Genomic DNA, 25149 nt, shown 5'->3' on the forward strand with positions numbered 1-25149 from the left:
AGGAAATAATCACAGAATCATCTGGTTGGAAGAGACCTTTAAGATCATCAAGTCCAACCATTCATCCTGCACTATGAGGGTCCTTAAACCGTACTGCTCAGTGCTACATCTACACGGCTTTTAAACACCTCCAGGGATGGGGACTCCACCACCTCCCTGAGCAGCCTGTTCCAATGCTTAATGACCCTCTTTGTAAACACTTTTCAGTAGTCTCAAAAAACTCACTTAGGCCTTTCATGACTCAGTAACCTGTGAACTTTTAATGGAACTTTTAAGCAGAACTTAATATTGACATTTACTAACTAGATTATAGTCATCAGTAGAGAGAAAAGCATAGTGCTGTTTTACAGTTGTCTAATTCTTTGAAGAGTAAATCTTGTTCCTACTCATCCATTCACTGACTCGAATGGAAGGAAAATCAGGCCCTGAATCAGCAAGGAAGTGTAGTGTCAGTCATGCTATGCAAGACCCAAATGATCAAAAGCATGTAAATGATCAAAAAAGAGTTTCTAGGTTTAGCCTGCCACACTTTGTACATAATGAATAACTAGTTAGTTTAATCTTAAAATATTTTATTAAGCCCAGATAATAATGCAGAAATCCATGTAATAAAACAATTCTAGAGAAAAAGCTAAGTAAAAATGACTTGACTATAAATATTGCACTTAGTTCTTATCTTACATACACAACACCTTAAAAAATTGGATAATTATAAATTAACAGCTTCCAAGTAAATGGAATTTGGTATGTTTGAGATTAGATGCTGCGCTGCAAATGTTTGGCTTTAAGGCTTACAAGGCTCTGGTCTAGTCTTGTACATGTAATGGATACCACTTTGTGCCAGGGTATGCTTAGGTGGATGGGGAGAGGGTGAGCGTGGTCTTAGTTTTGACAGTCAGTTGCATTTTCATTACTTAGACTAAGTGAAAACTATTTTTCAAGAGACATGATAGAATGAAGCTGCAGTGTTTAGTTTTAACATGTTTTGTTTTTCAAGGCATTTAGGATCTTTGAGTTCTTAGTCTTAAAACTCATGATAAAGCTGTTGGGAAAGACTTTGCCTCTACCGTCTTCTTCTACCTGGCCCATGATGATATAGTTTAAACCTACAAAGGAAAGCACAGAATCATGATATTACAAGAGAGAAACCAGAAGGTGATTTGGTAAGTTCTTTATCTGTGGTCTCTATTTGTTTGCACTCTCTTACTAATGCCTTCTAACATTTTTTTCCTTCCTGCCTAAAGCATGTATTTCCTTACCCACCTTTGCCATGCTTGTTATGCAATGAAGTACAGTTACGTAAAATCAAGTAGATTAGTAGCTAATTATCTACCACATAATAAAATATGTAGGAGATCATTAAATGTAGATTGTCAAATGAGTTTGAAAGACATTAGAAATGCAGCAGAAACTCTGGGTAACTTAGGTAATTTACTTGGTTAGTAAGGTCCAAAGTGGAATGTGTCTTGTTCATGTGAGTACTTTCTCAGTTCCTCAGCTTGTAGCTAATGCATTTAAGTCTTTTCATTCCCTTTTCCTCCCCAAAGGAGACACACAGACAGGCAGTCAGGCAAACAAGGTGGACTTAACATATGATAAGCCTTGGCTTTGGATGAATTGGATGGATTTGTGGCTCATTATGGCTTAGAAGGGTTAGGAGTTTGCAAGGCTGTAGGCTCGAAGGAGTGGTACTTGAGGGGTATGAGCAGATGTTTAGATATTAAGTAATGGCTGTTAAATAATTCATGAAGATTTAGGATGATAAACAGTCGTGTGTCTTTCGGAGCAAGTGGTGTCTGTCTAAAAGGGGACAATTTGTGCCACCAAGGATGTTATTTTGTCTCCCAGACAGATACCTAGTTGCCAGAGAACCAAAATTAAAGGAAAAGCTAGTTTCTGTCAAGGATTTTTCAAAGGATTTTTCACATTGGTACTACCCGCTTTGAATTCATCTGCTTAAATACCAGTAGTATCCTGAATGTTATCGGGGGGTTTTGACGCTTATTAAATTATTGTTTGACTGTTTCCTGCTATGGTTCCGTTTATATTCTCATGTTCTATCTGTTTACTCGGGAGGCAGAGATGAAAACTTACTTTTTACTTAGTCACTTCAAAGGAAAATAGTCTCAATATTTATTATAACACTATATAGGCAGATCTTGTTACATCTGACTGGAAGTTATCTAGGTTGTTCTCTATATAACACTGTTTTAAGATATCCTTAGAAATACTGTACATCTGTGCAGATAGACAGAGAGCTTAATACTGGTATACTAGTATTTCTACAGTAACATGTAAATATATTCAGGAGAGAAGCAGCAGGGAACCGTGTTGGATTTCGTTACTTGCTCTGACATTCTGCTCTTCTAGACGTAGCTGTCTAGAAGTGTGTGTGAACACTAGCTGTGTGTGAAAACTGGCTCCAAAATTACATGCATGTAAAACCTAACTGTAAAAATCTGACTGAGTTTCAAGACAACCAAATCAGATTTTGCTTTATATCATGTGGTAAAAATAAAATTTTTCAAACTCCTTTGATCTGAGTCTAATTCTTTATAAGTAAAACTGAAAAATGCAATATATAATTGTATAACTAGTCGTTTTTATCTTAAATTTATTATAATTAGTTGCTGATGATAGAGACAATTACTATAATTTTACTGATTTTTGAGGTCATATTTCAAACAGCAGTTTTCAAAACTGTTTTGTCTTATAAACACATAAAGCAGTTATTTTGAGTACTTACCCCTTCTGATAAGAGGACACTGCTTACATACGACGATAATCTTGGCACTCATACTCTTGCCAGCTTGTTGAATTGCTAAATTTCCTTCCTTATACACATTAATGATTGATACTGTTGCATGGAGACTGCCAGCCCGTATTATTGCTGTGATTACAGTTCCAGTTATTACTAGAAGAAAAGACATTTAATGTATTTTTATTATTTTTAGACAAAAACTTTGGGGCATCATAAAAAATGAGTAAGTATATTAGTTCATAATAAGGAAACGAACAATACTGGAAACAGTTACTAAAAACGTGGGTATCACCTGTAATAGATAACTCACTACTAACAAATTTTGATGGCAGCAAATATAAAAATGTTCCTAGAATGTATCAGTCTCTTGGAAGCCCAGTTTCTAGGTTTTGATAATTTCAATTAAACAAGTACTTTTAATGACTAATTCTAAATCAGTGAAGAAGTTTAATTGAAACCGTTCTCGCCAAAAGCTGAATTACCAGCTCTCTGACGCTCTCAAACGAGTAGCAGGGAATAGTTAATGCCCTAGGAGCTAGATTTTTATCTTCCTGAGGCCTGACATGAGGCATTGACATGAATTTGCCAATTCTAGTTAAATTTAGACACAGATTAGACCATCCTATCTCCCAAAGACCTCTGAGCATGAAAATAAAGATACCGTTTTATTTTCTAGGATGACTAGATTAATTTGTAGGCCATCTTTATTTATCAAAAGGGAATGGTAAATGGTATTCATTTTCTTTTCTTCTTCAATCACTTTGTAAATAAGCTATTCTAGGATCAATTAGACCTTCATTTATCAAGTACGTGCAGCCAGATTTATTTTACAAATTTGCTTAATCCATATTTTGGGTTAGGGATTTGTAAATTTGCACATTATCCTCCTTTAATCTAGAGCTTTTAATTAAATAGGCATGTTCAAGTTCAATCAAAAGAGAGCCGTAGACGTTAAATGCTGGGTATTGCAGTTATATTTCTAGAAACAATAGAAATCAAATGCACGATGAAAAAGAAATAGCTCTTACTTTTAAAATTCATAAAGTTAGCAAATAAATAAACTTAGAATAAATCATATTCCACAAACAGCACGCTTCCTGTTCTTACCTTCAGATACACATGCACTCACAGTAGCATACAAAATATTTTCAATCTTAACTCCTGCAATGGAAAAGACTGAAAATTCAACTATTTGTAATATTTAAAATTCAGTAAGAAGAGACCTTTTTTTTCTTCCTATCTGCTTTTTTTGGTCTTGAGCCAGCCTATACTGGTTGTAAATTAAAATAGGCTGGTGGTCAAGAGTGGTAAGGGGTCATGCTGCAGTGCCTCAGGGTATAGCCACAACCTTCAGCTGGTTTTGCAACAAAATGCTGCAAAGCTGCCCCCGCATTCCTGAAACAGCAGATTTCCTCAAATCTCATGGATTAGCTATAAAGTTATTAGATTCAAGCAAAAAAACAAAAAGGGGGCTGAGGGGTGGGGGGGAGTCGTCCCATCAAGGTTTTAGGCATGTTACAGGGAATTAAAAAAGCTTCCAGTATTAGTACAGAAAAATACTCTGCGACATAACTGAATAAATCAGCAGTGTCTGTATGGAAGGCAGTACTTGTAAGCTTCCATGCCTTCTGATTTCTTTCAAAAATATTTTGAAAGTCTATGAAGTGAACTGTGTAATAGTCAGCAGGTACTGACAGCATAAAATGTCTTGGCTGGTTACAGACAAATGAGGTGACAATACAGTAACTGAATCAATACTTTGCTAGGTTGTCTTAAATTGTCATTTGCTTTTCAGATGTAGAAAGTATGTTTGTTTCAGACATATACACAGTGCCGGAATATCTCGGGTATCGGTATTTTGGAATACCTCCAGCAATGTATGGAGCGAAATGCAGATACTAATGTCAGACACACACATAAGATGGTGTAAAAACATAGCTTATATATTAATGGTAACACAGGACTACATCTGGTAAAATTCCTGAGAGTCTAAAAATACATTGCCAAGTGAATAATGAAAAATCAGCGTTGCTTCCTTACCAAAGCTGCTCGAACAATAATGGCTTTCCAGAGTCCCGCTCCTCTTGCACTTTTGCTGGCACAGGGCAGCTGTAGGTTTCGCAACTTTTTGAACAGCAAAAGTAAATTGAAATTAAACTGAGGTATTTGCTACTGCACAGCAGTACGTTAAAAAAAGAAAACAGAAGAAAGATGAATAATCTTGATGTATACAGTATCTAGATCAGGTATTGCAAGGGGTGAACATCACAATAACAATATTCCTTTTGTCTGCCATCACTCAAGTAGTCATCTTTTCACGTGTGTCTCAGCCACATACCTGCCCTACAGTATGTAGGATGTTACAGTATGGAACAGTATGGAATGTTACAAAAAATTTCCATTTGGTTGCATTGAGATCTTAAATGCGTGGCTTATTTAGTGTTGTTGTCTACTGCCATACAGCCCTAGCAGTACACTCAGAATATCGTTGCATTACAGTAACATTTCAGAAGGAGGCGGTGGCCTTTTATCTGAAATCACTGTACTGTGATGGAAAAAGTCATGGTTCAATTTCCTGGCTTTTTCTAAATGTTTCACACAGCTTCATGACATGTACTACTGTATAGTTTTTACTGGTGACGTTGGGAAGCACAATGTAATGGTTGAAGTATCTATTTAATATACTAGGGATCAACGCTTCCTTTCTGAAATGGATTGCTTTGTTTTTAAACAAGTGGATACACTTGGTATTTTTTTCCTCCTTGGGTGGATATTAATAGTTTGTGTACTTAGCTAACCCCTTCTACATGATGTGTCGGGATGCAGTATTTTTAAGGCTTTTATGTCCTTTTCAAATATTTGTTTGGAATTGGTCAATGACATGATAATTACTGGAAACATGGAGCTGAGACAGATTGAAAAAAAAACCCCAAAACCTCACACCTACATAACCCTTATTTCCAAGAAAAACTATATTAGTTATGAAGGCTATCTGAGATTTTTAACTTTCTCAGAACGGAATATTTTGCCTAAGTTTTATTCAGCCTGTACTTTCTGAAAAAGAAATTCTAACTAATTTTCCAATCAGTAATTAATACTTCTTTTTATCTGAATGAATTGATTCTTTTTATATTTTTCCCAGTTTCTGAGATTCAGCTGAATGGGATTAAAATTACTTTGTCTTCAATGTTATACCCATGACTGTTAGAAGATCTGCATACTCATTGTTTTGCCTTTCAAATCCTTTAAAAATCGGAACCCATTTTTTTTTCATTTATTATGTGTTGATTGGTAGGTTGGTTTTTTTTCTCCCCCCAGTCTTCACATGGCTGGTATTCAGTTGGGGCTCTTTAGAAAGTTAAATGCCTCTTAGAAGAGCAAGTTCTGAAGAGCAAGTTACTATACTAGTAACTAGTAACTATACTAGTTACTGTATCTATGGAGGCACATCTAGTCATATTCTATATGATGTAGCCTCGGTCCTATGGTCAGGTCTACATGGTCATGGGAGTAAAATTCCTACTGCCATCACTTCTGCTGCCTTGATGTGTCTGCATAGTTCTTTCCTACCAGTGTGTATTTCTAAAAACATTGTTGATTATATGCCGAGTTGCTTTTTATAAAGTGAATTCTGTGTAGAACACAATGTAGAAATAATATACTATATTCAGCTGCTAGGACTTTAAACCAAATGATAATTTTTCGGATTACTGTTTCAAATCATAGTTAGCACTCGTTAAGGTGTCATGCATTCAGTCAGACTTCATGTCTCAAAACATGTTGCCACGTCGTGCACATACCTCCTATCTCAATGCTATACACAGCACAATGAACCCTAAAAATTTAGTGTTCCTCGAGTCTTTCAATTCCATGTCCATAGGAGGAGGATAAGAAATGTAGCAGGCAGGTGAGTCACAGGTGCATGCCAGCATGGTAGCTGCCAAAACTTTACTGAGGTGCTCTGCTTTTTCTAAATTTTAAACCGGAATTATCTGTTACAAAATATTCTCATTTGGTCCTCTCAGGATTTTTTTTTTTTTTTTTGTGCTAACACTTCAAGTTTTACTTTGGAGTTTAGTGAATTTTGGTTGGTAACAAACTTTGCTATGATTTGTCAGTGGAGGGTGCCTGTTGTTTGTACTGACGATTGAGGTATTTTATCAAAATACGAATTGGAGATGAGCCAAATTTGAAGTTTAGTTGCCTTAGTTTTACATGCAGCCATCCTGACAGACAAATGCATTACCTGATCCAATGAAATAAGACAATCAATTACTTAACCGTATGTATTGGGACAATCTTCATTACTTTTATTTCTTCAAGTACTAATATTTTTATGTACGATAGAGTCTGAGGTAATTCTTGAAAGTGCCTACTGAACTTAACTCCAGGCACTAATAATATATTTCTGTGCAAGTTTGAACAGGTCTGATTAGCAAAATAATAAGCTAAGTCTACTTGAACTGGACACTTCTGAATGCAGATGATTGACCAGAATTTTAGCTAAACTGCAGAGGTTTGGTGTGCTGTGTTTTGTTTGAAAGGTCAGAAATGGCTGCACCAGACAGCGAAAGGACCTAACTTCTGTCTGCCTGACAAGTCCTTTTCAACATCCTCCCTCTGTTGCCCCCTCTCAGATGACTTTGCATTGTATTTATTTTCTAACATGTTGTCATAAAAATTGGCTTGGACTTAATTAGTAAAGTACACCTCTGATGCATGTGCACACACACAGCTCGCAGAGCAAAACTCAGTGGCAAAACCCTGAACAGAAATTCAGCATGAGGTATCTGACAGCCCTTAAAGCAGCTGAGACCAAGTGTTTGAACCAACAACTTAATTAAGAGCTGCTTTATAGTGAAGAGCTGAATTATTTATTACTAGAGTAGCAGTCACATCAGACTGATTTACAGGTCATTACGATTTCATTTTTAGAACGTTTATTTGCATCTATTTTAGTACCTTTCATTAACATTATTTAAGCACCACAGCTTCTTGGTTTCCTGGTGATAGGCCATTGTTGTCCTGACTTTTGATGCATTTTCAGTACAAATCAGGTTACGTGTTGTGTTGCAAAACCATGGTAAATAATTTGGTTTTCTGCTGTAACTTTATCTTAAATCTCTCACATTCAGGCTATAGAAATTGTAAGAATTTATCCCCTCAGTATCTCAGTAATGAGGTAGTGTTGGCAATACCTTCAGAGAAATCCTCATCTGATCTTTCATATATACTCTTTGGTTTTAAATTTAAAAGGAAACCTATTTTTTAGTGTGACATATTCATTTATAAGTTACAATCCCTGCATTTTTTTTAATAAAAATAATTCTAAGAGAGTGTCACATTGACAGGATGTTGACAGAATCTGAAGAGGGTTCAGGTGGCCTCCATACCAATTTTGCTTGATCTTAAAAGAACTATATGAAAGGAAAACATTTTTACACATTAACTTGTATAGAAGAAACAAAACTTTTAAATAAATAAAATTTAAATAAAACTATCTCCAGAAATATTTAGAACTTCTTATACAAAAGAATTTTGTTCATCCATTCTCTCCGCTGGAGCAAATTACCGTTACACGGAACTGTCACCTGGAGAGATTTCCTTTTAATAATGTTAAGTAGATTCTCCCTTGAGTATATTAAGATACTCCCTTGAGTATATTAATTTTAATTAATTCCCTCAACATTTGAAATACTAACAAACCGTAAAACTGGTAAATTTTTAATACACTTTCTATTACACTTCCCCATAACTTTCTCCTTGTCCGGGAATAATTTATTTTTCTAAGAAATAAAACAAAGCTAGTAAAACTTACTTGAGGTAACAGGGACTGTTGTGGTAGTAGGTGGGACTGTAGTTGTGGGTAACTTTTTGGGTCTAAATTTATAATGGCCAATAAAACCATCAGCTGTTAAGCTTAAATCAGACAAAAACTGAACGAGCAATTCATTTCTCTCAGACAGAATAGGCCTGAAATAGAAAAAAGAAAAATTTCCACTGTTTTGAATGTCAAAGCAAAAAAGCATTAATAGCATTCTTCTTACAAAAAATTTACACTTTTTTTGCTGGTATTTCAGACAATGCTATTTTTAGTGTGGAGCTCATTCTGAACCTCTGATTTCTGAAGGTTACGTCTGTATGAGTATCTTCAAATTCCTCTGTGAGACTTCATTGCAGACTTCACTTCCACGGAATGGAAGGGGCTAGATTAACACAGTGGGAAAATATATTGAAGAAATCCTCAGCGTGCAGCAGAGGTAAGTATATGTGGTTTTTAAAATCTGTTTTTTGTTTAATGAATAACGTATTAAGCATTTGGAAGGACGTAACAGAATTACTTCAATGTTGGATTCTGTAATTTTTGAACCAAAAAACTAAGCGTAAAATGTTCTGGGTTATTATTTCTGTGGGGTCAGTTTTTGTCAATGGTTGTACAAAAAAGTAGAAAAAAATAAAATACAGAACCACAGTCACGAGAGCCTGGAGAAGCGGCAGCGGAGGCGCCGCCCAGGCTTGGGAGGGCTTAAACAACTCTCCTCTCTTGGTCTTATTCGTATAAAAAAAAGTAGAAAAAAAAAAAATACAGAACCACAGTCCCGAGAGCCTGGAGAAGCGGCAGCGGAGCCGCTGCCAAGGCTTGGAAGAGCTAATGGAGTTATGTTCTTGGGATTTGAAGTGTATTAGTTTTTGGTTCATAAACTGTTCATAGTACCTTCTGTGCACTAACTGCCTCTGGATGTGGTGCAGTGAGACTTTTGAGCTTCCCACAGACCTTGTCTCGATAGTCATTAATGTTTAGTAACACAAATTTTTCAAGCAAAACCACAGTTTTGGGAATGAGGAAGAAAAATAATATAGGGGCAACAGAACTTTGGTGAGGAGAGAGGAAAAGGGTTTAAGCTGTACTTTTACTAAAATAAAATGACTGTGTTGCTTCTTCCCAGTAAGTGTGACGGAGCTCATGGGCAAGAGTTCTTCAAAACACTTACTCAGGCCTTTGGAAGTAAAATCTGGTGGTCATCTCCAAGTTTTTTGCCCGGGCTTTCAGAAATCAGTTTACTCTGATGGCTGAGTCTGACATTCCAGCCTGGTTATCTGGAATTCTGTAGATTTGCAGAAGGCGCAGGAGCTGCGCAGATTATGCTCTTCTTGCTGCAGTATTGACACAGGCTGTGGACACAGGCTGGCACTGACTATCAGCTGCCCGAGAGCTTTGCTCTGCTTTCTGAATGCCAGGACTACAGCACCGAATCTGCAAAGTCTGACTTCGTGTATCCTGTCTTTTTAAAAAAGGCTTTTTGTCTGAGAGGCAGGAGTTTTTTGCTGAGTAATTACTTCTAATCAATTGTTACTATTATGTACACCATTCATTCATGTATCATAGTAATTGTATCTAGTAATTAGGTACATGGTTACACTGTATGCTTGCTGGCCTGCAGTTGCATCTGAATTCATCTCTGCAACCACCCAATGAGTTCAAGGTATCCACTTTACATACTACTGACGTATACGGTTTCTGTTACAGAATGCCACATTACATTGTCTGTGTCCAATGGTTAATGAGTTCCAGCTTGCATAATTAGGTCTGACATGCAACTCATATACTTTGTAGAAGGCTTGCTTCACAATTCAGTTTACACCCCATGATTTCTGTTTCTTTTTCAACACTGGTCTTGTCCTTACTGTTTTTCTGAACCCAGCTTATAAATTACGATGAGAGTTCTGCAGAGCCAACAGAAAATCTCCAAGAGCCATACTTTCCCCCTTTCACTGGATATAGAGGCTGCCCATATACAGCTCTGCAAGAGAACCTGACTGTGTTCAGGCTCTGTATTGGGTCTCTGGTTAGGAAACAATGCTATCCTAAAATTGGTTTTCAGCACTTCCAACATTCTCTTACAGGAAATCTCATCTCTAAGCTATGTGGCCTGATCTAAGCCCAGTATTCTGCACTTATTTGCCTGCTGCACAAAGTTAATACTAAAATATCTGTATTTTGAAGCCCATGGGGGTTTGGCAGACTAATTTGCAACTTTTACGTGCTGTGGGGATAGATGTCAAGTCACAGCTGAGAGGTGGTTTAGGAAGCTACTCCTGGTTTTCTCTCAGGGGCTAACTAGCACTCCTTCCTTTTGCACTCCCCTGCCAGCCCAGATCAAGTCCTGACAGTGCAAAGCATACTCGCACAGCTGGGCGAGGTTTTAGCTGGGAAGAGGCAGCTAACTCTCAGAGACTGGATGTCACCAGTCTCATCTGTAAGGGTTGTTGTTTGCTGCTGCCTTCTGAGACGCAATGGAAGGACGGGATCTTGTGGAGTTCATTTCTTACCTCAGTTGGGAAAGGTCTGAGACATCACAAGTGAGTCAAACCAGACTCGTAATCATGCTTCTGGCTTCAACTTTGTTCAACTAGGAAGTACATCTATCTGCCCCGGTGCTTTGGATCCGACTTGGGCACAACAAAACGCTCATGGCAGGAACTGGAGGTAGTTGTACGGAGTGTCACTAGTTGAGAGTTTCTAATATGAGATTCTGTTAGTTCTGGGGTTTTTTTACACTAGCATGAAGGTAAATACCTGACTGTTCCGCAGTAACAGTTGAGTTATAAGGGGCGGACCTGCAAAGTCACAGAGGTTCTTATGCTGTGCTCCTCAATGGAATACCTGTCTACCTGGTGATGCAGTATTAAGTAATGTAACTAATGTGTGTTATCTGCTGGTTGCTTTTCTTATCCTGTCTAAAAAAAAGACTGTTTCCAACAGAAATCCTTTTGGGAAGGTGATTTCACTTCAGGTGATGGACATTTGTTATCTAATACATGCAGATGCTGACAACATTCAAGACAAATAAATGCATCACCCATTTGGAGACCCATTCAGTCCATCTGCAATCACTTCCAAGTGTCGCACCACCCACTTTTATTGGGAATAATTATGATCCACTATTGATAGACCTGATTAATTAGTTAGAGTGTCACTGGCTGTGGTGGAGGTGGTTTGGGCAGGTGGGAAGCTGGGGCGATGGGTTGTTTTTTGGAGGATAGGTGAATTGTGGGTTGAGGGGGGTGTTGAGTGGGTTTGGGGGCAGCAATTTGAAAGCAAAGCTGCTGAAAGTCTGCTGTGCTACCCAGCACACTCAGGAAAGCAGTCTGTGCCACCGGAGAATGTGCCCTGGCACGATGGAAGAGATGATGATGAGCAATGCAAGGAGCAGTCAGAAAACCAGCAGAAGAGAAGTGGCTGAGGGGGAAATCAGTCAGATAGAGTAATGAGCCAAGGGGTGAGAGAGTTCAGCGGGGTCCTTGTACTTCAGTATCTGTAATCAAAACATACATGCTAAGTGACATTAGTGATCATCTACCATTAATACCGGTATTATACCAATATCATTAGCGTTTAGTATTGGTGTTATGAGGGAGTGATCTAATGAGGCTTGAGGCACAGGACAGAACACATTTTGAAGCCAGGGCTAGTCCAGGAGGGAGAGAGAAAAGGGAAAGCCTAGGGAGAGCCAAGATACTAAGCAACTCGTAGAAGCTCAATCTGAGGTACAAAAAGACGTATTTAATTTACAAAAGAATAAAAATCTTTCGTACCTGTTAGCAAAATGACAGATAGTAGTATTGAAGTTCATAATTCAAGAAAGTTACTTACGCTGGTGGGCTGTCTCCACAGTACTTTCCAATTCTTTTAGCATCATTGATTTCCCCACCATTAAACACTGCAACATAGTCATATCTGCAGTAGTTGTCTCTCTCCACATCAAACTTCTCAAACTTTAACTCTATTAGCTGAAGGGAAAGCACAAATAACTGATTAAGATCTTGATATGCAGAATTTATGAGTACTTCTTATAGTAAGCGACCTCTTCATAGGAAGTACTAATTGATTTTTCTTTCCATAAAGGAAAAGTTCTTAATCCAAATAATCGTGGAGTATTTTCATCCATGTGGTTTCTCCCCAACAAACAGTTCAACATATGACTCTAAGATTCTAGAAAATAATTTCCTCTCAAATATATGTAAGTAACTTCTGATAAAGTTATTTTTATGAGTGAATGAAAACAGGATAGTAGGTGTTAGGTGTTACATCGCTTTTAAAATAACTGTACCAAATCTAAAACACAGAAAATGGGCTTTTAGTGTCATTGAGTCTTTCAAAATCTACTGAAAAAAAAACAACGGCAAAGTTGGTAAGAACCATTTCACTGACTTCATTAAGAGCAGGGTTTGAATCACTGCGGTTGCCAATGCTGTGTTTGCTTGATGCAAAAACAGTACACTGAGAAACAAAAATATTGATAGAAAAAAATTAGTAAGTAGCAAGACTAAAACCAAGAGAAAGCAAGTAGTTAAAGGAATTGTGTTTCCATACACAATTTTCACAAATGTTGGGGCTTTGCAGGTCGTAAGTGAGAACTCCTATAACTCTGGTATTTCTCGCACTGATGCTGTTATCTTCAGTATGACTCGTATTTATGCACTTTTCTATTTAAGAAAGAAAATCAATGGAAAAGAAACAGAAATGGAATTTACTTCTTTGAAATGAAGTCTTGCAGTATGATTCTCACAGTTGAGTGTAGCAAGGAAGGCAAACACAACAAAACTGCATGATTGAAACAGAGGTAATATATGTATTTAGGTTGCTTCTTTATATGAAGCACAACAGTATGTAAATCATCTTCCCATAAATAGCACACTACTTCCTCAAAAATGCCTTCCGTCACTGTCAAAATTCTGTCTTATTTGATGGAAACAATCAGTGTTGGAGTACTGGTGCATATTCAGAAACCTGTAGATTTATGGAACAAGATCTTCAAAGGGCACAGGGTATAATGTCCTTATTTTTAAGCCTTTATATAGCCTTTTAAAAAAATGTTCTGCACAAGCTTAGGAAAAGTTTTCTAGGCTTATCTAGAGATATTTGGACAGAACCAAAGTAATCTGCAGTTTACAGATAAGGTTTTAAAAATCACTGCTATCAATAGTATTGTTAAATGACCTGTACCTAGAAAGCAAGGACTGTGGATTAAAGAGGAGTACAGGAAAGACTAAGCTGACATACTGCTTCAGTTCAAGGGAGAAAATATCTTGGTAAATGGACAAGTACGAAAGATCTGAAGAATATATTTATCTGGGGCACCTTTTTTTTATATTGAGATTTCAGTTATGAGCAGATTAAGAGGAAAGTTGTCTTTACATGTAGAAGACTTTTAAAACCTGGATGTGGTTAAGAAAAGCAACCTACCAAACATGCTTGGCGACCAAAGCGTTCAGTCATTGTGGACTTCCTGCCAAGGTGGAGATGAAGAGCAGATGGCTCCACAAGAACCAGGAAATGTGAAGCTAAGATTGAGATGAGCCCTACAGCACAGGGAACGCACATGTGTTTGCTGTGTGTGACAAACAGTGGCAACTGAGCCCTCTTGGGCTGCCGTCACATCTGTTCATGTCTTAATGAAGTGCTAACAATCTCTGACGGTATCTGGCTAATTAAGCATGTAATGAAACAGAGCCTTCAAAATACATCGTAAAACAAACTTTATGAAATGTACTTTGAAAATCCCGTACGGATATATTCCCTGTACTGGAAGCAGAATAAAATAATGCCTGCTTTTAATAAATTCAATCAGCAGCAAACTGCAGCAACACCAAAAATGGTACAGCTATGTTACTTTTAAACTACTATCGGTCATCATCATGTTTGGTTCTGAGATGGTCACCTGTGCTAATGTCATTTGCATGATGTTTTGTAACTAATAAAATCATCTTCAAAAAAATCTATTTCTAAAGCCTCACCAGTCACAGCTGCTTTGAAAAGTTTAATTTAGGGGAACATATCAAGTTGAGTAAGCACAGGAGTTACTGGAGTAAGCCGGGTAACACATGAGGAAGGCTGTTACTGCTGGAGTGTAGGTGTGCCTGCACTCCTTGCACGTACCCCACTTTACATTTCAGCCAGACAGCACTTTTATTGTTCAGTGCAATGCAGGCAGCACGTTGTGCGAGCAGGCCGTCGATGAGGTGTTAGTCCTCGCAGGCAAGGGAAGCTGGGCCATGCTGGTGGGGCAATGGCAGTGCCTTACCTGGTTCTTCGGGGCGACAATGTGCCAGGAGCAGGTGACTCCCACTGGGTAGTCTCGCTCTGGCCAGTTGGGTGTTTGGAAGGACCCTGATGGCTTTTCCAGTCGTCCCCCACAGTACTGATCCCCTGCAAGTACAGCACACCATGCTGACTAGAATGCAACAGGGATGCAGGTGACCCATATAATGCACTTGTTTCACTGCAGGACCTTGGTGAGGGAGACATAGCCGGTCCCAGCCGGTTCCAGCCACCTCCGCCACAGTCCCACCACAGGACACGGCTAAGCCCTTCAGCTCAACTGGTGGTACCACAGAGAAAATGTATTTAATAAAGGGCAGAAAATGCCAGATGTAAAGAAAAAGAGAGGTAAAAAAAAAAAAAGGGTGAGAAACATTTCTGCGAACACCAGGGTTGGAGGAGAGGAAGGTGCTAGAGCAACCATCCCTATAGCCCGTGGGCGAGCTGTGCGGGGGGCTGATGGGCATTGCTGACGGAACTGCAGCCTGTAGAAAGCCCAAGATAGAGAGGGCTTTTTTCCTCCTTATCTCCTCCTCCCAGGCCCAAATTACAAAGATACATCAGGGATGTAATCCTTATTTATAATACGATTATGAACCTTCTTTGTGAACTCTTATCACCTCACAATCATTTAATATATCCTTCAAGAAGTTATCAATACAGGGATACAGCTGGAAGGACTAATAAATTTCTCACCACCAGCACTGTGGCTGCCCAACAACCTGTCTCATCTGGTACCACGCTAATAGCAAAAGCTCATTCCTAAGCGGTAACAGTCAATTCAGAGTCCATTGCACTGTACTTGAAGTTAGGGTCTTTTCACCTTATTTGCAAAATTTATCTCTATTGAATTTCATCTGCTACTTTATTGACTAGCCATTACCACATTGCTACTAGGTGCAGAACAATAGTTAGTCCTTCTCTTTACTACTTTGATTAACTACGATGGTTGAACAGTTATACTTTGCTATTTACTAAGCAAGATAATTAAAGTCTTGAACAGCACAATCCCCAGTATCTCTGGCGTTATATCTTTTTAAGCATGAACGTGGCTCTCCAAAGAGTTGTTAAGTTATATTTGTCTTCAGCACATAGATGGTTGTTAATTACCTCTTTCATGTGGTTCTGCTGCAGAAAACTTTGCAACAAATCCACTTCCAGCAGTATTAGCATCTGACGTCATCTGCACCAACATTTTATTGCTGTTGGATACAAGGGCACCTGGTTTCACAGTACCACAAACCCTGCCGATGCGTTGTCCATTCGCATGACCATTGTATATATCCACAAAATCATATCGGCACAAATTGTCACTTTCCAGATCTAAATATCTAAAAGAAAGAACCACCACTTTTCCTTCTGGGACCTGCAGAGAGAGAGAGGGAAGGAGGGAGAGTGAAGTGTGACTGACGCCACATCAGATGCCACTATTTGCATGAGTATTTTCATATCCTTCACTTCTTGAAAGGTAAGCTCTTTCTGTCAACTATAGACCAGGCAGAGAGGAGCCAGGTGGCTCTGGCCATCTCTGTTGCCACTATCTTCTTCCTGATTCACGGTATCTTCTAGCTAGGCTCATATAATTGATTCTATACCATCCCCGCCCAGTTCAGCTTGGTCTATTTCTCTTATTTTCTGCTGAAAGTATGCCGTCAGCCATGCAACTCCCTGTCACCAAGTAAGTTGAGAAGGATGAGATTAATAACGTTTAAAAAAAAAAAAATGGAACAAGCAATTTAGAGTTTTAAGCAAATGAAATGTCCTCTCTTACCTTGCTGATTTGTCATGAAGTTTCATATTTTGAAAGATTTTTTTATTTACTGGCATACAACTAATTTATAAATAAAGTTGGAAACTTTATGGGTAATGCTGTGCAACTTTAATATTTAGTTATTAGAGTGGGTATATTTAGCTTGAAGGTTGCAGTGAAAGAATATGTAAAACTATAAACAAACAGTTCAAAAGAACCACTAGTGGGTGTCCTCAATACAGAAAAGTTTTGATTTCTGAAACATCTGAGGAAGTATAAGAGACGGTAAATCTTACGTGTCTGCACCTGCGGACATTGCAAAGGAGGCAGGAGTACCGAGAGGGATGTAAATTAAGAGAGCATAATAGCTTACAAGGAGGAGAACATTTCCTGGGATAGAGTTGCAAGCTTTTAAGAGAATAATCAGCATACAGAGGAGTGAAAACTTCTACCAAAGCACTCAATACTATGTAACAGGACAGGAAGAAGGGAAACAGTATTTTAAAGCATAGAGGGACCCTGGACAGGCAGAGTGTAATTATCTGCATTCAGTTCATAGCCCAGTCCATAGCTTACCTGTTAAAATAATTCTAGCTGTTCTATTTTACTGAGACTTGCTATTATTTTCTGCTTTAAATAAATAACACACAAATATGTCTGCTACTGCATATATTTAAGCCACTTTAAGGGTTCATGAATTTTTTCCTTCCTTAATTGTGACTCATTTTAAAACACTGGTTTGAGATAAACTACAACGAAACCACTCCTGTATAGAATCGTCAAACAGTGTTTTAATGTGGTTTCAACAATTAAAAATGCCTTGTCAGGTATAGATGGAAGTGCTACAGATGGAAGTGACCACTTAATCCACAGAAGATACTAACACACGCAGCAGCTCCACAAGAAATGAAAAATGTGCTGGAGGTATGTTAAGGTTACTCGTTCATATGGCTGCTTTCGTGTCCAGTGCCGCTACTGATCCCGCAGCCACATAGACTGTTGTATGAACTGTTTTCAAGTGCCCAGGGCCCACTTCACACTGGCTGACCACCCCCATTCAATTTTGTTGCTGGTTTCAGAGTATTTTCCTTTAAGTCCAGGTTCTCTTAAAAATGCATTCCATTCCCCCGTGCTGACGCACATCACTACTACTACATTAAAACCACAAAACTCATCTCATCTTACCCAGAAATTCCAAAGCACAATGACCATGTTTTAGAAAACTTTAGAGACAGATATTAGGTTTAAAACTCACACTCCTGAAGAGAGCAAGCCTTACAGCTGGTATCAGAAAATAACCCACGTGTATATTTAGCCAGCATAAGGCCAACACGGACACATGGTCATGTTGTAACATATTCTGTGAAAGCAGTATGACCCCTTGAATCACTGCTCTCGTAACTAAATTTCTTCTTATTGCATTCACTTGTCTTCTGGTCTCAATTACTAAGAAGTGTTAAGACATGGTCATTGTAACAGAAAAAGAGCTAGAAAAGAATCTGGTACTCCTGTCAGAAGACCTGACTGTTATTTATGGTTATACCACACACTCTGTCAGTTAAAAAATGCTGGCTGTAAAGTTAGTCAGGTAAGTCAGATCTAGGTGGTTAAATTAAAGCAGCCTTTTTTCCAGAAGTCCGTGTGTAAAATAACACATGCTTTCTTGGGGTGGAACACTCGTTATGCCTAAGTTTGTGCAACTGGCACAACAGATTGCAAAAGAAGTGACCTTTAAACAGACTGAGCTGTTAATGCCTACGTTTAAGATTGTCCAGCATTTTCCGCTACAACGTCTTGCTGCTTTACTACAGCTTACCCATCTTTAAGAAGTTTCCCCTTTTCCTTCCACTGTTTCTGAAAGTTGAGCAGAAGTTGCTCACCTAAATAGGTTTGTCAGTGTTTGTGAGAATTTTTTTTCCCATTTCCTCAGCTTGATTTGCTTCTTTGAGGACACCTACGCCCTCCCAGAGTCTGAAGAAGGAAGTTGAAATGTGAGAAGTGGCAGGTTCTGAGGTAAGGAAAGGTCTTTTTGCTGTCCTTGTAGAAATGCATTCAGACTTAGCTAAGTGGTTACGTAATGCTGATGGATGCTCATCGACAGCTTTGTTCCATGAGCATGCTGAACCAGTGCTGCTCTGCTCACACCAGCTTCAAGGCACCCAGGAATACCCCTGGGTATTCCACTCTCTCATGCTGCACCAAGTGGCCCAAGGAGAACCAGGACATAGGACTGACCAGCACTCAAGAGGGAGAGGACACTGGCAAAGCAGCCAAAGTCCAAGCTGCCAGCTAACCATTCACTCAGACCTTGGGTTTTCTGCTTCATGGTGTTAATTAACTCTGTGCAGTGTTCTATGCTTTCTTCTCTCTCCACCACTGACTATGTTATACTACACTACATTACATTATCTAATGTCATTTAGATCTATCTACCCCTCCCATGAGGATGGGCTGAGACAGTTGGGGTTGTTCAGCCTGGAAAACGGGAGGCTCTGGGGAGACCTTAGAGTGGCCTTCTTCTGGTACATAAAGGGGGCCTACAGGAAAGATGGGGAAGGACTCTTCAGCAGGGAATATCGTGATAGGATGAAGGGTAATGGTTTCAAACTGGATTCAGACTACATGTAAGGAAGAAGTTCTTCACTGTGAGGGTGGTGACACAATGGAACTGGTTGCTCAGAGAAGTTCTGGAAGTGCCCCCCTTCCTGGCAGTGTTCAAGTCCAGGTGTCTTTGAGCACCCCGAGCAACCTAATGTAGTGGAAGGTGACCCTGCTCATGGTAGGGGCAGTGGAACTGAATGATCTTCAAGGTTCCTTCCAATCAAAACCATTCTATGATTCTATGAATTATATTTCATGATAGTTTTCAATCTCTCTAGCTTCTGTTAGTTCAGTCTATTTGATCTTGGTCAAATATGGACTGTTCCCCATAGATGTACTGAGTTTCTAAGTTTTGTGTCATGACAGCTTGTAAGAAAACGTGTAGGAAGAACTCAGCCACAGGGTCATGAATGTTTTACAAGGAGTCTAGTCCAGATTTCAGTTATCAGAATAATCCTTGCTCACATTTAGCTGCAGTTGGGGAGATAATTTACAGAAATGTGTGAACTGGGGCCATTAATCACAATCATTACTTATTGCCATGACTTCATAAAATAATGGCATTGTTTATTAAAATAATATTTGTTATTATTCACAAAAATAACAAATTTGTTCCAGCATGTTTAATCAACTAAAAGCCTGTGGTCTGACCAGATGACACTCAAGAGTGCAGAGGACAGTTCCACATTCTGGCAGCAGTCACTCCAGCTTGCAGCTACTCCCAAGGAATCCTACCCTAAATACAAGGCATCTTTGCAAAACAATACTTTTCTTTCATTGCTACCATTTCGCTTTTTTAAATGTTGAAAAATAATGTGATAGAATCTGACAGTGTTTATCATAGGACTTTTAAAATATTGCTCCACGAGAAACACAGAGGACAAAGCAAAGGCCAGCATGTCCCAGTATTGTTTACTTTGAGCAATATCGGAGCCTGGTGCAGTAAGATGATGGTGTACCTCAGAGGAAGAACTGGAAGGAATTGCATCTCTTAAGAGGAAAAATAAAGACCAACCCAAACCAAAAACATGGAAGGAGTCAAAGGAAGAACAATATGTGATGCTTCCCTTGCAAGCTGTGCATTATTTTTCTGTTTTATCTGACCCATACTTGTCTTCTCTTCCCTTCTTACTTTAATTCTCTGAACTTCTTTAAGATCAGAAGTTATGACACTAAACTCATGTGAAGGATGCCTTACTCCTGTTGAAGACTAAAGGAAAATAGCACTCCCTGAATTTTCAGGGGGAGTTTTTCTAGAGCATAATTCCCTAAAATCATCTAATGTACATTATTAACTTCTTCAGAAGGGCATGATTATTTTATATATATATATATACACACACACCCAAAATAAGGTCCCTAGATTGTTTTTTGTTATCATTCATTATTATTGCTTCAAAAATAATCTTTCTCTGGGGAAAAATTCTTAAATGCCAACTTTCTGAGAAAATATTTTTGCCTCATTTTTAAATCTATATTTCATATGGGTTTAATGTATTTTGGTATATGTTTCATATCCAAATGCTGATGTTTTACCGTAGCAGTCCTAGGCAGACTTGAAAAGTATAGCAGCTACCTGCAAGCTACTTATTTCTCTCTACTGAGATTGAATGTTCAAGTTATGTCAAGTTACATCCTGGGAAGAACCACAGTTCCCGCCTAGTCACTTGTTCCCTAGCTCCATCCCCTCCAGCCACGAAGGAACAATTATTAAAAAAAATTATATTAGCTTGCTCTCCCTGACAAAGGCACTAGATTCTGTTCAGCTTGTTCTTTTCTGGCAACACAACCACACGTAAAGATCTGTATTCTACTGAAAGGGCAATTTCAGAACAATACAGGAAAATGAATGCTTAAAATGTAGAGAAAAATGTTTACAAATATTTCACTTCCCCAGAGCAGGTTCCCTGGTCCCCTGATAAACTTTTTCAAAGCTTGCTTACGGTCAGCAAGCCTGGTGGAACACAGCTCCTGAATCCTCAAAAATATAACCTTACATAACTCTGACAGTCTTCAGTATTATTGTTGCACATAAAGTTGTTAAGAGTTTTATGGGAAAAAACTGTCTGCCAGAAAAACAAAGGACAGCAGTCCAGATTCTTTGACTACGTGACACATTTATGTGAGGTGATGGCCAAGAAGGATTACAGAGTATTAAAAGTGAATGTACATGACATATTTTAGATAAAGCTAAATGCATTACTAAAGGAAAGGAAATAGCTGTACAAATGACTTCTTAGCAAAGCCAGCTAAAAGCTGCTGGGTAGTCTGCCAAGGCTGCAATATAACCACAAGCATGTGTTGAACACTTTTTACAAGTTCTTCTTAGACTAGAGAAGCTGTTTTCTTAGCCAGCTGAAAAAGTCCCAGTCTCTTGAAATAACAGACCCATAATTGAGTTAGAGAGACTCTTCTAGCTTTAGCAAACCAGTTGGAAAGATTTCACCTGATACCTTAATGCTACATTGATTTACCTGTACTACCCATAACATTTTCTAAACCTATTTTCTTCTAAAGAACGAACTAGCTGTCACTGTGCCTCTCTGTGGATTTCTTCTACAGATGATGAGATCCTGTACTTGAGAAAACAACAGCTTTGTGCTTCTGGTGACCCAGACGCAAAGTGAATCAATGTCTCTTCCAGTCCTGCAGACTTGTCAGATCCTGCATTAGACAGAGTGTTTTCAGGAAGGTGTGCACAGCCCTTGGCTAAAACGGACAAGGCAAAAAGTCTTAGTCACCTTCTAAGATCAGACGCTGATTAGATGTTACCTAACAGTATCTACAGCATATTTCTTCATGGCATTGTAACTGGCTTTCTTACTTGGGTGCTACTGCAAGCTATTCTGAGCCTCAACAGTATCTGGTGAAAGGATTTTGCTTAAATTCAGGCTAATCAGACCCTGGAGCGTACATTGTTGAGCATAGGGCTGTGAGCACCTTCCCTCAGTTTGGTAAATCACCCTGTTTTTAAAGAGGGTGAAGGCTTAGTCTTGCAAGTTTTGTAGTCCCTGCAAGTCCTTGCAGTCCTACATCCTTCCTGCACGTCTAAGAGCCAGGGCATTCTACACGGTTGATGGGGAAAAAAATCAGCTTGGCTTAGTGAACGATATTGTCTAATAGGGGTTAAATGAGGGAGGGGCACAAGTTGTGCTACAGTTGTGCAGCCCTTCTCTGGCTTTGGGCAAGCTATAGAAAATAGGTATGCAGCAGTCAAAGAGCAGTTAGTGGCAGCAGAGCAGAAGAGCAGAAAAGTGGGAGCTGGGACGATCACGAAATGCCAGAAGCCATCAAGTTCCTCCTGTGGTCAATAAAGCTCAAGTGCAGACACAGTTCTGCCACAGCTTTGTGCTAACACTTCTCACAATGTCTAGGTTAACCTGGATGTTCACATCTCAGGAACAGCCACATTAGGTGTGCAATGAAACCGCTCTATATGGCCTTTTAAAATACAATCAATTGTTCTCTTTTCCCTCTACCCCCAACATATGATGAAGGGCAGCTCATGGGCTCTTCAGTAAATGCTTATTTAGTGCTGCCTCCATTTGTAATCCAAAGTAATCCAAAGTTAAGATGTTATAATCAAAATTATTTTTTTCCCCCAGATTAAATTTTGAACTTTTTAAGATCTAATACTGAGTTAAATTGGTAAAGGACCTTTGGAGGGTTTTTTCCCTTTTACTTAACACGTGTATATGATTCTAAATGCAATTTGCATCTGCTCTTCAGATTGTAAGGTGGGCCACACTAACTGCTGTAATCTCAGACCCTCGATGGCAGGAAGCAACTTCACTTATCAGCATACGCTGTATTTCACATCATACTCTTCTATGTATAAAGTTGGTCAGAGATTAAACATAACCTCCAAACTGGCCCTAATAATAATGCAACATAAAGGTGCAGAAAGCAACTGTTGCTGCTTCACGGGTATCCTTCAGATAAAATTATTAAAATTAGATGACTTGTTTGGTAAGAGAGTTGTTTTAACCGAACACTGTAAACAGATCAATGTCTCCTGCTTTGCGTCAGCATCTCTATAGTAGCAGGTGACAATTATCCTGTGACATCCCATTCCACTGCCAACACCTAGCCTGTAAAGCGGTCCTTGAACTGAATTTATCTTTAGTGATCCCATCACACACAGCCTACTTTTTTACGCTTTTTAATACTTTTTTCTGTAAAGCCCATTTTCTAGACCTGAATGTTCTTAGTGAACTATGCCTAAAAGATGGAGAGGAAATTTGGTGGGCAGTTTTGGAGGGCTTAATTTGTGCAGATGTGAGGGAAAGAAATCATTCATTCAAATCCCTTTCTCTGCGTCTGTGGAAAAGGACACATCCAGCACTGGAGAGTTTAGTCCTAGTTGTTTAGTGGCATTTGCTGTCCATGAATACGGTGTCTCTGCCCTGCAGTCTCATTTCAGCATCAAAATATCAATCATACCACATGCTTTTGCGTGGTCATTTATAAATTTAACGACAGTTTCCTGTTGCTTTGTCAGCTTGCCGTATGACATACTCCAGATGCCCTGGCTGGCAGAACACTGTTACAAGCACACTACAAGCAAACCTGCCCGCATATTTTTGTTTGAAACTTTTTCTATGTCTTCTTGCCAATGAATTTTGCTTTTCATTATCTACACCTCAAAGCTTTACTTTAATCCATTTGATCTAAATAATTATTGCTTTCTGCAGCAAATGGACAGGTAGATGTGTGCTTTCAAGTGAGTAAATTAAAAATTAAAGGTGTATCTGTGGACGTCAATGAAAACTTGCCTCTGACATTAGGCAAGGTCAGTTTTATTTCAGCCGCTATTATCACGTTACAGCAACCCTAAAAAGCTCCAGATAGTTGAGCTGCTCTGAGTTACTGAGTTCATTATTGCACATGTTATCCCATATAAAACACTGTCATTAACAACAAATAGCTCTTTGTTGTCTTCAGCACTGATTTTGTGATATTAAAAATTCTTACTGTGATTTTCCAAGTACATTTGCTGTTTGGAGGGTAGACTCCAGGAAATCCTTCACTCCCAATAAACCCTGACTCTCCAGATACAACTCCTCCACATGTAAATGTAGGCCTGAGAATAATAGGAAAAATAGTGCTTAATTTTTAAATATATTTCATTTTTTCTTTGTATAATAGTAAAGAGACACAGACGGTGTCATACTTAAAAACACAGCTTAAATACTTATTTCACTATGGCGTAGAATTTAACATGCAAACATAAGGTGTAGAGATAATTAACTACTTGGACCTTAATTCTGGGTTTACACAGACTGTCATCCTTCTTTTTTAATTTGTAAGATGGAAGGTGTGGTGGTGTGATACATCATTCCAAATTGCTATTATAATGAAAAAATCATTAAAAAGTCATTAGTAATAACTTTCTATAGCATATATAATAGTAGTTAAAACAGCCCAGAAATAAAAACAACTTCTCATTCCTTTCTGTTCTGTTTCTGCTTTGAATTCAGATATTTTAATCAAGTCAGTCACTTTGGAAGTTTGCTATACCGGAGGAACACAGTCCACCATGGTGCAGGTTCTGCTCGCATAGACGGGTGATGAAGCGTGCGTCCTGATTTCGCCGGCGTGGGGACACGCAGGGCTAGAAGAGCCGGGTGTCAGGTCGGTGCTCGGTCCGCCCTGGGCTGCGCTGTGGGCACAGGCGAGGAGCCCAGAAGGGCCCGTGCGCAGATGCGCAGCGTTACTGCTGAGGACAGGAGGGTCAGCGAACACCCTGCTCAACGCCGGAGACCGCGATGTGATGCGGTAGCGTAATGTTATGTGGTGCCACATGCTACGTTACGAGGGGCTGCTCCGGCACCGGCCCGTTCCCACGTCAAACGCCCCTGTCCGCGCCCTCCCTGGCTGCACTAACGGGCAGTAAAACACCCGCGGGTGCTGCCCGGGGACAGCGGAGGGACG

At 39.1% G+C, this 25149-nt stretch overlaps 1 protein-coding gene across 1 annotated transcript; it reads right to left on the reverse strand.

The window, feature by feature from the left end:
* Positions 1–975: 975 nt before the first annotated feature.
* PCOLCE2 (procollagen C-endopeptidase enhancer 2) lies at positions 976–25020 on the reverse strand. Its single transcript, XM_010131440.1, has 10 exons — positions 24736–25020; positions 24550–24563; positions 24190–24298; positions 15975–16230; positions 14848–14972; positions 12417–12553; positions 8580–8734; positions 4802–4885; positions 2747–2914; positions 976–1106 (listed from the first exon to the last, which is right to left on the reverse strand). The coding sequence occupies exons 1-10, from the start codon at positions 25018–25020 to the stop codon at positions 976–978; spliced, it is 1464 nt and encodes a 487-aa protein (XP_010129742.1).
* Positions 25021–25149: the final 129 nt, after the last annotated feature.

Source organism: Buceros rhinoceros, unplaced genomic scaffold (genome assembly GCF_000710305.1).
Source record: "Buceros rhinoceros silvestris isolate BGI_N320 unplaced genomic scaffold, ASM71030v1 scaffold7472, whole genome shotgun sequence".
In the NCBI taxonomy this organism is placed as follows: domain Eukaryota; kingdom Metazoa; phylum Chordata; class Aves; order Bucerotiformes; family Bucerotidae; genus Buceros; species Buceros rhinoceros.